Source organism: Aspergillus undulatus (assembly GCF_047715775.1).
Source record: "Aspergillus undulatus strain CBS 261.88 unplaced genomic scaffold BDV17scaffold_79, whole genome shotgun sequence".
Classification (NCBI taxonomy): Eukaryota; Fungi; Ascomycota; class Eurotiomycetes; order Eurotiales; family Aspergillaceae; genus Aspergillus; species Aspergillus undulatus.
Genome location: NW_027396683.1, coordinates 105,285 through 118,186, shown reverse-complemented (window position 1 = coordinate 118,186; position 12,902 = coordinate 105,285). Strand labels below are relative to the sequence as shown.

At 51.2% G+C, this 12,902-nt stretch overlaps 4 protein-coding genes across 4 annotated transcripts; all 4 read right to left on the bottom strand.

The window, feature by feature from the left end:
• Nucleotides 1–2,415: 2,415 nt before the first annotated feature.
• BDV17DRAFT_295985 (uncharacterized protein) lies at nucleotides 2,416–3,582 on the bottom strand (the record flags this gene model as incomplete). The annotated part of the gene is made up of 1 exon (XM_073763199.1): nucleotides 2,416–3,582. The coding sequence occupies one exon, from the start codon at nucleotides 3,580–3,582 to the stop codon at nucleotides 2,416–2,418; it is 1,167 nt and encodes a 388-aa protein (XP_073610728.1).
• A 1,890-nt stretch (nucleotides 3,583–5,472) lies between these two features.
• On the bottom strand, nucleotides 5,473–7,011 carry BDV17DRAFT_285116 (uncharacterized protein; the record flags this gene model as incomplete). Its single annotated transcript, XM_073760643.1, has 6 exons — nucleotides 5,473–5,953; nucleotides 6,014–6,108; nucleotides 6,221–6,284; nucleotides 6,325–6,416; nucleotides 6,495–6,797; nucleotides 6,844–7,011. 6 exons carry the CDS (start codon nucleotides 7,009–7,011, stop codon nucleotides 5,473–5,475), a joined length of 1,203 nt encoding a protein of 400 aa, XP_073610727.1.
• A 2,357-nt stretch (nucleotides 7,012–9,368) lies between these two features.
• Nucleotides 9,369–9,706, bottom strand: BDV17DRAFT_295982 (uncharacterized protein; the record flags this gene model as incomplete). Its single annotated transcript, XM_073763198.1, has 2 exons — nucleotides 9,369–9,397; nucleotides 9,481–9,706. The coding sequence occupies 2 exons, from the start codon at nucleotides 9,704–9,706 to the stop codon at nucleotides 9,369–9,371; spliced, it is 255 nt and encodes an 84-aa protein (XP_073610726.1).
• Nucleotides 9,707–10,920: 1,214 nt separating this feature from the next.
• On the bottom strand, nucleotides 10,921–12,501 carry BDV17DRAFT_295981 (endo-1,4-beta-xylanase; the record flags this gene model as incomplete). Its single annotated transcript, XM_073763197.1, has 9 exons — nucleotides 10,921–11,010; nucleotides 11,061–11,126; nucleotides 11,186–11,279; nucleotides 11,436–11,543; nucleotides 11,615–11,760; nucleotides 11,819–11,940; nucleotides 12,032–12,080; nucleotides 12,154–12,194; nucleotides 12,270–12,501. 9 exons carry the CDS (start codon nucleotides 12,499–12,501, stop codon nucleotides 10,921–10,923), a joined length of 948 nt encoding a protein of 315 aa, XP_073610725.1.
• Nucleotides 12,502–12,902: the final 401 nt, after the last annotated feature.

Here is a 12,902-nt window from a genome sequence, read left to right as displayed (position 1 = left end):
GAGGGGGCATCGAGAGATGGATTCTTGACAACAACATCCTTCTCAGACTGGGGGGGTTTAATGACAATCAGGCCCCGAAGCGCTGTCTTCTAATCATGCATTCAAGATTACCTGTGGAGCATAGAGAAAACTTTATTTAGCTTCCCGCCGACCTAACTGAAGGAGGATCTCCCTTTGCCTGTTTGCCAGAAATACGGACAGTGGAGATTGCTAATCTCCCGGGGCTGATGTTATGAAGATCCTGCGATCGTGCTGGTCAGGACTGCAGGGTACACGCGCCTGCAAGGTCATGCCCTTCATGGTGTTACAAACACCGCACGATCTCACCTAGTCGGTAAAGCGGAAATGCAGCGCTAGACTATGCTCTGGGGCGCTCTTCCTTCCCATTCTCGGACTTGCGGCGCACTGACGAAGTCTGATGTTGCGAGGGAACGGAAACTGAAGCTTACGCCGAACGCGCGAAGGGAATATGATTCTGTATCAATGCATGACGTGTGGTAAGCATGAACAATGGGTAGTAAAGACCATCCAGCAACCGCAATAAATTCATTGTTACACCTAAGCAGAGACAACAAACGACAGTAGAAATGGGATCAACTATAATGTACCCTTCAGCCGCACACCCGCTGTTTCGCCCAGCGGCTCTATTAGCCCTAAACTACCCAGCGGTCCCGTTCATCGAAATAGCTAAGCCGGAACAAAAGAATCATAGTCAGTCAACATCACGTATCAAGACTAGAAGAGAAGTCTCACATCTCCCTGTATTCATTCCAGGCATCTTCGAGACTGCGGCGCTCATGCCGGAAAACGTAATCGAAAAAATCGACGACGACTGCGTCCAATTGATGTGCGTCAACTCCACGAGCCACGAGATGCTTTTCGAGCCTGTCGGCGACTGCTCTGACCACATCGCCACAATGGCCCTTTAGAGTGTCATCTCCTTGCACTGTCCTTACAATGAATGACGTTGCGGTATCAGGAAGTCCGTTGCCGCGCCATTCTGTAGACTGTCAGCCCAAGGTCAAGGTTTCCTCATCGCATGGCCTGGCGGCGGGTGCGCACCGCTGTGTATTACGAAGGCAATGGATATGTTCGGCAATGGTACTGGAGCGTCATGTCCTGGGGCCTGACCCGCGGTTGCGCGACCCGTCTCTTCGCTCAAGGTTGAGAACATTTTCCAAGCTCTGCGAGTTCAAGTGTCTGATGGGAACCTGAAGAGTGCTGAACAGAGCAGCGAGGGGCTGATAGCTACTTTAATACTTTCGAAGAGAGACGCAGCCATCACGTAGACATGATATATCAACTTTTCCAGCAGACACTCCGGCGCTGTGCATAGGATACCCAGGTAAACTTGATCTCTCCCTGTCCCCGATCTACTGATCAACTCTAACATGCACCGGGAGTAAAGCCTCTCTGCACTGGCCAACCCTTGACAACGTCATCACGTATGTTGCTGCTGTGATGAACCGTGTACTGGAGAGGTATCAAACTGTTCTGTAGTAAGTAGCACGGTGGAGCCAATGCTCGTGTGCACTACAATTAGTGGACATGCCCAGCTTCTTTCTTCAAATCTCAAGAGGCCAATCGGGAATCGGATTGAGTTCCCCGGGCCGTCAGTATCCTTGCCAAACGCCCGGAGTGACTCACTCACGGTGCTCCTCGAGGTACAGGATGGAAGTTCAACCAATGAGACCGAGTTGAGACAGGGAAACACGCATGCCCAGGCGGGCTTGATCATGAGAAGATGCACTTTTGCTGCAGTTCCCAGACCCGGCGCTTTCGATTTACTGTATGCAAGCAGCCGTACCCTGGCAGGCGCGGCTCTGGAGGAGAGAGGTCTGACAGTAATCAGAACCCCCAAAACGGTGGCTGCTAAGCTTTTGCACAATCGACCAAACACTCTCAGGTCTCGCGCTGGCACGAATACGAACTGCCCTCATCGCCTCCTACCGGGTCGAAGTCCTACGCGCAGAGGTCATCCCTGATTACCCTATTCAACGTTTCTTTCAAACCCTACCTAGCATATTGGTGGTTTGGCAGCGAGAGAGTCGAAACTGTTTCCTTTTTGCATTTTTAATTCTTGACCTTCTTTTCTCAACCAGCTGCATCTTTTGATTGATGTAATCTGGTCACCATCACCCCCCGAAACTGGACCGAATGTAAATTGCCGACGCCCAATGTTGAGTCGCTGGTCAGCCAGTCCATTAGCTACAGATATTGCGAAGGCTGACCTGAAATTGTCATTCCCACATGCGGCCCGAGAACGAGCATTTCAGAAGAATTTAGGAAAAAATTGCGACCATGGAAGGATCTCTCTCCCACCCACTCCACCTTCTTTTTCCGCCTCTTTCCCTTCACGCCCAAACAAATCCGACCTACGAGGCGAAGACTTCAAATGTTCTTCCCTTCTGCGTCCTAACACCGGAGGCCTGAGCGATTTGGTTCGTTGTACACGAGATCGAAGATAGCCCGACGAAAGTCAGGCCAGCAAGGCAGAGTGTGACCTTTCACCCCCAGCCGCGCAAGGCTGAAAACGTACTGGGCAGGCAGCCGTCCGTGCCTCTCGAACAGAAGCCACAGCTTCTCGAGATCATCGGCCTCTTCCTCTCTCAGTGTGGGCGTCGCCCCTCTGAGAAAGCCTTTTGTGCATCTCTTGTCTAGCCAGGCAATCCTCATCCGCTGACGGGCTTGTGCGGCATGGTCCATGCCGTCGAAAAGCATCTTGTTCGCCTCCTCGCCCCAAGAGTAAAGGTAAGCCAGCCCGATAAACGAGTTTCTGATTACCTCCACTTTCTGTCTCTGTTGCTCAGCTTTGGGGCTTCCTCTCAAAGTGTTGATGTTATGCTGGATCGCCTCGATTCCGCGCGGCGACCGCATGATCGAGTCGGTCACGTACATTGCAAGGCTGAACTCGACGCCCGCAAAGCCGTCAGCCTTGCGCGAATACTCGCTGCCGGGTGCTGTCGAGATGTCTAGGCCTGCCAGAGCACTCTTGAGCTCCGCGACCTGACGCGAACCCAAAACCCCCAGCAGCTCCCACAGGGGCTGGATATCCCCACATTCCTCTTCTCTGTCATTGATAGCAGCCCATTTGCACAGCAAGACGCCCAGTTCATGTTGATTGCGGAACAATCTGTCGCCTGGATCCGTCGCGACTTGTATCTCAACGATCCTCGGCGGCCACACCTCCTTTTCATCTTCCAGCGAAACCCAATAGTACTCCATATTCACGTTGGTATATTCCGAGCTCTTCGACGCATCTCCGACCGTGTCGGGAGGCCAGGATACTATAAAATTCTGTTTGATTAAATCGCTAACGGTATCTTTGTCTCGAGATAGCTGCACCTGAATCGATACGCATGCCGAATCCGCAACGTATTCTTCGATCTCGTCTCCATTATCAAAGTGCTTCCCCCAAATACGCTCTCGCATCTTCAGTTCGCCTTCGAGTCTTCGGCTATCGGCGGTGGTGTTCTCGACATCACAGAGCACTCCTGCCTGTCGGAAAGCACGGCCGCATATCTCGACGACCTTTTCGGCTCGCTCTCTCGAATGGTGACGCCCACAGCGATAAACCGCCATGGACTGCTTGGTCGAACAAGTTACCTCTCTACTGGTAGCCATTTGGAAATATAGGAAAGGAAGGAATTTGACAAAGTCTTGCAGGTATGCAACTTGGCTTGAGCTTTGTTCGTGGTAATAAGACTGAAGATAGTCAAAACCAGGTCTTGAACTATAAAAAGCGTTCGCGCCCAGGCAGTGCTAACTATTGTTAAAACTCAGGAAAAGTTCTACCATACATTGATACATATTTTTGACAGGGGTTCGTGCATTGAATGCTACCGTTGTTGTTGTTGTTGTTGTTGCGGTCAAGGAACGAATCACAATAAACAAGTGAGAGAAATCCAGGCAAGCGACACTAGTCATGACACAGACCAAAGCATTGTGCCATCTCATGACTCGTGCTAGAGGCTATTTGTGAGCAGTGGGTGTGAGCTGGCATTTGCATTACATACATGAGTCGTAGAGCCAGCAGCACTCCCCCACGATCGGGACTTCAGCTGAGATGGTTATCGCGGCGGCGGATGTGACAACCAATGGAACAGAACCAGCTGGCAGTCATCCTGCCTTTCATGCAGCCAGGGTGGTGTGGAGAGCCCAATCCTCTGCAGCCAAGCGCGAAACCCGACACCAGTGCCCCGGGACGGGTCGTTCCCACGCGGTCTTATCAAGGACATGGTATCGTCGCATCTCAAAAAGCTATGAGGACCTGGGCCAATTCGGCAGTATGAACTGAGGCGGACTTCGGTGACTGAGGCATAGGCTCAACTGATGAGATTCCAACGGGTGATTCGAGTATTCGGACGCTGAATCCATCGTGTCCAACACGTTATCTAACCCTCGCGAACTATAGGTCGTCACTGACGCAAGTTCCCTGATCCTTGGCAGGGCTGCAAACCTGGCTCCTTTGAGTTGGAATGCACCACATTTCCTTATTCATCCATTCAGGGCCTTCGGATTCCACCCTCATCGAAGTAGTCTCGATTACAGCTGGCTCTCCCTGGAGCAATCCCTGCTCGACCGGAACGCCGATGCAAACCCAGGCAGGATGCGTTTTTTGAGAAGCAGTTCCTAAAGGAATCCAGCAACCCCGCAATACCGACCCCTCTTTTTTTGCTTCACCAGACGACCGACGATTTCCGACCTCAAAGCAAATCGGTCTGTGCAGCGCTTCGCTGTCAACATTGGTCCTCGCTGCTGAGAATAACCAACACACCGTTCATCTGCCCTTTGGTTATAACGGCCCAAATAGACATTCTGAACCCCGTTCCAATCGAACCATTTATTTGCTGACAGGAGGCGGTGATTGTGAGCATCGTCTTCCATGGCCATCGATGCCTAGGTGTTTCTTGTTGGGGCCACCTAGGACCAAGTGGAGAGGAATGTGAGCTGCAGACTGCAGAAGTTGAATTTTCGCGGAAGCCCCTGCCGCGCAAGTGAGCACAATCTTCTTTCGTCTCCCTGTTTATCAGACGATCTTCCCTCAATCACACTGCTAGTGCGCTGTTCTGTGCAGCAGTAAGCGCGGGACACTCACGCAGCCAATCAATCCTCACTCTCTTGGACTATTTCTGTTCTCGGTTATTTGAAGCTCAATTCGAGAAATTATGCGCAGTAACTTATGGTAGGGGCCGGAGAATCATGGGTCGTCTTTCTCTAGCCCCAGCGTGGAGTTGGTGCTCCAAAGGCGGGATGAAAAGGAGACCATACAAAGCCCAGCCGAACGAAATCTTCCCATCAGCTTTCAAGAAGTATAGGTGAGATGAATGGATTTGTGGGGATCCATACTGTAAGAAATCCAATGGGCTCTCCCGTTGCTACTGTACTATTCCAGTTACCAGAAACGAGAGGTCTAACCAATTCCGTTTACAATAAAACTTAGTTCCTACCGGGCTATTTCATTCAAGTACGCTATAGACTCTCAAGGTCAAACTCCTGCTCCGTGGTCTTCCAGATTCCCACTGCAGCATCCCGCTTGATGAACTGCCCATACCCCTTGTCACCAACGATTCCCCCATTATCGCGGTCCCACACGACCTTTCCGCGAATAATCGTATATCGAGGCCAGTTGTAGATCTTCCTCCCTTCATATGGCGTATAATCACAATCATGGTGCAGCATCTCATTCGTCACTGTGAGGTCCATATTCGAGCTTTCGGGATACCAAATTGTCACATCCGCATCCGAGACGCCAGGAATAAGCGCCCCCTTTCTAGGATATAGCCCGTACAGCTTCGCCGCGCTTGTCGACGTAACTTGGACGAACTTTGTGAGAGCTAGCCTATCGCCTGATAGTGCAAGTGGCATCCGCGTTTCCACACCTGGTATTCCGTTCGGGATATGCTTGAACTGGCCAACGGGACGCTTCTCGGTGATACAAGTCTTCTTTCCACTTTTTGTCATCGTCATCATAGCGGAAGGGACAATGTTCAGAACTCAAAATTTTTCAAACGTCCCATTCGCCAATCCCGTCCATATCGCGTCCTGGTCCGATTTGCCACGAGGTGGTGGAGAGCAAACGCATTTCGTGCCCTCAAAGCCCGGCTTCTCCAAGTCGTCCCGGGTTAAAAAATAGATACTGCGGACACATCTCAGCGAAAATAGGTTGCCCCTGCGATTGCGCCTTGCGAATGCGCCGGGTCGCACCGACATCACTAACATGGACCAAGAGGATCGGCGTACCCCTAATAAGAGAACTTAGTGCAATAGCGCGATTTGTCGCTCTCAGCTTCGAGAACCGGTGGCCTCGAGTTGGAATGATACTTCGGCGCGAATAACTTCGCGTCCTCGAGCTGGTTCGTGAGCCAGTCGAGGACCTCGCCGTTCTCCGCGTGGATCATGGCTAGGATTCTATTCTTGCGCGCGGCCAGGAGAACGGGTAGGATTTCGCTGTCTCAAAGTTGTAGGGCTTCGTAGGTCATGTAGATCTTCACTGAGCTTATTCCTTCTTCTCGGAGTCGAGGGAATTCCGATAGGGCCTTCAAACTTGCTGTACCGAGGACGTGGAAACTGAAGTCGCAGTAGCAGTAGCATTGGCCGGTTGCGAGAGATAGCGTGCTGTGGATTATACTTAGCGGTGTAGAATCCGTGACTTTTTGCAGCGGGGCGAATGTAATGATCGTGGTGATTCCCCCGGCTATGGCGGATCGAGAACCCGACTCATAGTTGTCGGCTGATGTACCCTTGCCGAACATACTTGGCTCTTGGAGGTAGACGTGGCAGTCGATGCCGCCGGGCTAATGGCAAGTCAGTCATGGGCACTGTACATTTTAGAACCTCTACCTTACCATTGACGTAACCGCCAGCGGCATCGATTACTCTGATGCCCTGGGTTGAGAGGGAGCCGGAAGGCGCTGTGAGCGCGATCCTCTCGCCTTGAATAGTAATATCGAGCGGTGCTTCATCTGAAGCTGTGACGCAGATTCCGTTTGTGATGACGAGGTCGTACATTGTGACTGAGGTCTGAATTCTAGTGAGGATGTACGGCAACAATAGAAAGGTGAATAGGCGGGGCGAGGAAGCAGAAGCGCAACGCAACGCGACTGCCCGGCTGATAAGATATTTTTTTGGTGAGATAGCATTCATTATTGTTGGATTCAGGTCTCCAACTTGGAGTTGGAGTTGGGCGGCTAACGATAGGTAGGTAGGTAGTGGAGCTCGGCGTGCTGAACGGGTGTTGATAAATCTGCCCGAGGTAATTCGTTCCCGCAGCTGGAGAAGCTCTGGGGTTTCTCTAGTTGTAGTATTGAATAGGTGATTGGAATTCCATCATGTTCGATACCCGGCCCTAACATTCAGCTAGCCGTTATTTCACGTCTCCAGATATCTAAAGCTTACTTAGGGCTTCTGTCGTGGCTACCTGCAATTGAACGCTCACCTTTATTTTTATCGTCTATCCTCTCGGTTTTCGTTCTAATCTAACCTGTCACCTTCACTTATCGGTGTATTCAAGTTGGAATGTTCGGGGCCAGTGTATTGGAAGGTACCTAGGTACTGTGAGGGAGGGAAGCGAAGGGGAAGGACTATATCATGGGCATGCCCGGAAACCTCGATCCTGAACATCCTCCTCAATGTTAACATCCTCGTGAACCTCATCCATTACTAAATCTCCATTATCACGGGATTCCTTATCTGGAACTCAATATGGCTATTGATGTCAATCACCAATATAGAAGTACAGACTTGGCACGTGACATACAACCGGAATATAGAGCCTTCGTGGCTTCCTGCATCCAACTTTCGCCATCTTCACTTCCCACAATCCCATCGTCATGGCTAATCCATCAAGAAGAGGAAGCTACTCTGATGGCGCTATGGGGACTAGGTATATGGGCTACATAATGGACGATCATCCTCTCCCACAAAGAAAAATACCACTTTAGAATCTGCAGCGGCGTATGGGAGCAACATGAGGTCTACCGAGTGATCCAATGCGACAGGAGAGTAAAGCCTGAAGATAGGGAAGGCCCGTCAAAATCGGCCATTGTGGAGGTGGTTAAGCCGTACGTTTACAGTGCTGGAGATATTTAGCCTCTTCTTGTAAACTGACAATCGAACTAAAGGTTCACCCGCTCAAGACTTAACGACAACTATCGCCAGTATAGGTATGAAGTCTGCCTGGCGAGAGATCATGAATCTCCAAAAAGCTGAGAGGGGCGGCTGCCGAAACACAGCCCGGATTCTCGATTATATGGTTGAGGAACAAGGAGGAGCGGCAGCGAGTGCAGGTAGCTTTCCTGGAAGCTTTATGGTACGCCACATTTTGCGAGTCCCGGCGATGTTACTACTAAGACGGGATGTCTAAGCTAGCCTTTTGTTACCGGCAATCAGGGACTTTGGCGAGCATCAATTTGTCCACGAGGATCTGTGGCTGGGAAGCGTGCTTTGGGACACTCTGGGCAAAGCAGATGGTGAGATTGTCTCAAAACTTATGAAGCCCAGTTAACATAGAAGGTAGTTACATCGTGGATCTGGACGATGTCCATTGCAATCAGAACAGAAAGGTGAAGGAAGTCGATCTCGATCCCTGGGAGCACCTTTCGCATTGGGGCTTGATTCAGAATCAGGACCAGAACCAGAAACGTCAACCGGAGCCTTTCTTTAGCAAGGAGGATTTGATTGCATGCTGGAAGAAAGAATTGGCCAAGCAGTGACCAGGTCAATTCTCTACATTGTTCTACCTACCTAGAGACATGGTCGGCATCACAGATCCGTTTATAGTGGAGCAGAGAAATTAAGTAGAGGGGCAGCAAGGCTTGGCCCTCTAGTGCCGGCAGGAATCAAACCGGTGGTCTGTGTCAGTTGAACAAGGTCCAGGTCCAGATTTGGGCAGGAACAGAATTGAATAATCCAAGCAAACAAACAATTCACAGTCTTCATGCAGTGCAATGTTCTACAGGCTTCCATGAGACAGCTCTCCATCACGTGAACACCCAGACAGGCAAAGAAACGCGGTTGAATCCGATTGGAGCCACTGCAACTGCCACTCTTTCAAAGGAATGGAACAGGAACCACAGGTGGAGTGCTGACGACGCTGGCTAAAATTCTGAAGAGTTATTGACTTCAGTCAAAGTGGAGTATTCAATTGCTAAGTGACGGTATCTCATAATCAATCGCTCAATAAGCCTCATAAATAATCGTGATATAGTCGGACAGAACCCAGTAGTCCAGTCCGATCCCAAATGCCGCCATGGATAATTTCCCCGAACGCCAGACGTAAATATCGATATCCGTGTACTCCATCAAATCGAATCAATCAAACGCCATTTTGTCCCCCGTCGAATCTGTCGGGTTGCCGCAATATGATCTTAATATCGCGAGGAGTCATCCGCCGTCACTATAGTAGTAGTAAACGCCCGTTAGCAATCCAACCCCCATCATCACAAAAATAATAATAATAAATTATTGGGATAAACATACTAGCACTCTCCACATCCCTCGGCATAGGCGTCCTCGACTCGCGATAATTAAACCCCAGATTCTTCAGGCGCACCGAGCGCATATACATCTCCTGCTCGCGCGGGAAGCGGCGGATCGCGGGGGCGTCGGCGGGGTTGTATTGCCTGAACAGAGCAGCGCCCAGCGTCACGGCCGCGAGACAGGCGACGATGACGATGACGATGACGGCGGAGTTGGAGAGGGCCATTGTAAACTTTCTTTTTCTTGTTCAGGGTTTGAGAATGGTGAGGAGGTGGTGGTGGTGGTGGTGATTGAGTCTGATGGTTATGCTGGAGGTATACTGGTGGTGTGGTGTGGTGTGGTGACCGGTGGCTGGTGGAGGCGGTGGGTGGTTAAGACATAATTCAGTGGTGGTGGTGGTGAGGTATATAGAATCGCTCGTCCGAGAGTCGCAGTAGGTGGAAGAAAAGAGACAGGGAGGAAGAGAGAATATAACAAGGACAAAAACGAGGCAGTGCAGTGAAGAGGAGATCGGGTCAGCCGGACCTTCAGGAACCCAAGGACTTCCGAGTCCGTGTGAATGACAGAAAGTGCATGGATCTGGAAGCCCATGGACGCCAATCACCAATAAGGTACGCGGCCTCGACACTTGTTCCTGTCCCTCGACGAATCCGTGGATTGGCTTGTGCGTATCCTGTGGAGCTCTGCCTTCTCTGTTCCTGGACAGCGCCTTCCGATCTATGCTTGCTTACTCGGCCTGTCCTGATCGGCGAAAAGCGTCATCTTTCTTGATTCCAGCACTCAGTCTACTCGGCCCGCTGCGACTGCGATGGCGATGGCGCTTGCGCGATCGACATCAAGTGGACCGGTTATGAAGCGGGCTGCGTCATCTGACGGCTCGATTGCAATTGCGCCGTCACGGTCTGGCATATATCGATAAGAATTTCTCCTGAATCGAGCTCGAGCTTGAGCTCTCGAGAACTGCCAGTGCAGTCGCACAATTGCGGCAGTGCAGTCCCACTCCCATCTCAGTGTTGCACAGTCCAGACTCCTTGGAGCAGTGGGCAAGAAGAACAGGCAAAGGGCGATCCTCGGCGCCCCGACTAGCGGCCGTTCCTTCAACGCGATTGGCCACTCGCTGCTGTGACTTGTTTCATGTCTCAGGTTCATGTTAGGCACCAGTTTTGTTTCCCTCGGTTCGGTCTGGAGTACGAAATACGAAGTACGAAGGTAGGGCTAAGAATAGCTTCACGAACGATTGATTGGGAAGGTTCAAGCAACATCCATCCACTAATACTAGCATAGCCTTGTGTGGTTAGTTATGTGCAATTGCTTCCGATGCCATTGCTCTTGCAATACTGGGAATGCTGTGCTAGAGAGAGAATATATATAATCCGAGCCCGCCCGGTCTGTTTTGTTCACGATCGCATCTGCTACCCTTGACCTATTCCCATTCGCCGACTACAGAGCATTGATGATAGCGTTGTACGCATCCTTTGGCTGGTAGTTGGAGTCGAACAGCAAGGGGGTGAGCTCGGAGCGCCATGAGTCCTGTCGGTCGTTAGCCCTAACTCTCCCAACTTCGCTGTGCAATGAGGTACCTTGTCGGAAACTCCCCAGACCGAGATACCAACGCACTTTGCCTCATCCAGGCAGGCGTTCAACAGCTATTTACATCCACGTCAGTGACATTCGCCAATTGAGATGGACTTGGCCAAGTACTCACGTTGAGATAGTCAGCCGAAGCAGCACCCGCGATATCAAGCTCCGTGATTGCGACTTCCGAGACGCCCGATGCTGCAAGGGAGGCGAGAGCTGTTCTAGGCTGTCAGTATCATCATTTCAATTGACATTCAGATCGGGGGTACTTATGCTGGAGCTTCAGAGCTAGACCAGTGGCTCGCGCTTTGAAGGAAGAAAGTCAGTCAAAGCCTCGTTTCGCGGATTGAGAGGAATTCAGTCAGTCCTCTACTTACCTGTAATGACCCTGCGACCCAATGCCGTCAATGGGCACACCGTCCGCCAACCACTGCGAGACATAGCGAGCCATGGCCTGCGTCTTGGCGTAGCTCGCCGAGTCCAAGCTGTTTCATAATGATATCACATTAGCAATCGCGTCACTTTACGTCTACCCCAGAAGAGATGTCCGACGTACTTATAGTCATTGATATAAAGCTTCGCATCGGGATCCGCCGCGCGCGCAGCCTCAAACGCAATCCGGACAAAGTCCTCGCCGAGGACGTTGTAGAAGACGCTGTTGCGGAATGTGCCGTCTTCGTTGAAGATCTCGTTGACGACGTCCTACGCAATCAATCAATGTCATTCCAAGGGGGTTGGCTGCTGTGGCTAGAGGTCATACCCAGTGCGCGATCTTGCCCTTGTACCGGCCCGCGAGCTCGTTGATGTGGGTTACGATCACGTCCTCGAGGGTTGCGGCGTCGGTGATTGCGGAGACCCAGGAGGGTAGTTGGGAGTGCCAGACTGGTGAGGAGGGATTTGGTCAGTTCTGTCTGTTCGGCTTACGGTTGAGGATGGAAATGACCTCCCGAGTCAGGTCAGCGAGTAGACATACCGAGAGTGTGGCCGCGAACCAGCTTGCCGTTTGTTGTCGCATAGTCGACCTGCAATTGGAACCTCGTCAGTACTCTCAAGCAATCCAATTGCGAGGACACTGTAGATAGAACTTGAGCATACCAAGAAATCCGCCTGGTCGAAGTTGAAACTTCCCTGAGACGCTGTATCCCATCTATTGCATCAGCTCAATGTTCTTCCGTCACTGAACCTCACATCTCAAAGAAAAGGTGACAAACGCTCAATAGTATCCCACTTCATACTATTCTCCGGCGTGAGCGCGCCAAACTGCGCATTCAGAACGGCCTCATTCTGACTATCCTGGAGCAGGGCCCGGTCGGAGCAAGTACCGAAGTAGGTCTTTCCGGCTGCAACAAAGGCATCGTGTAGGCTGGATGATTGTCTAGGGAGAACGGCAGCTGAGGCCAGGGAGGCCGAGGCGAGGAGGGCGGTTGATGCGAGGTAGCGCATTGCGATGGGCTGGAGATAAAGGTTATGGAATGGAGAATGGGAATGGATGAAGGGAATGGAAAGTATGGATTTGATTCAAACAAAAGTAAAAAGAACGAGACTTGAGCTTCCAGAGCTTTGAGGAGTGATGAAGATGGAGGTGGCGGCGATTTTGTCCTTTTATACACAGGTACGTCCATCAAACAATGAAAAGAATCAACCCTTAAGAGTCGGAGTGCACACCGATGCAGCGGCCGTTTTAGGCTAATTGAATATTTCCATATTGGGCGCGGGATGAGGTCTTCAGCGACAAGTTTAATGTATACTGGTTTCAGCCAAGATCGCCTGCACCCTTCTCAACAGGGACAGGGACACGGACACGGGGCGGAGCTCGCTGGCCAGGCACCAGACGGCACTTCAGC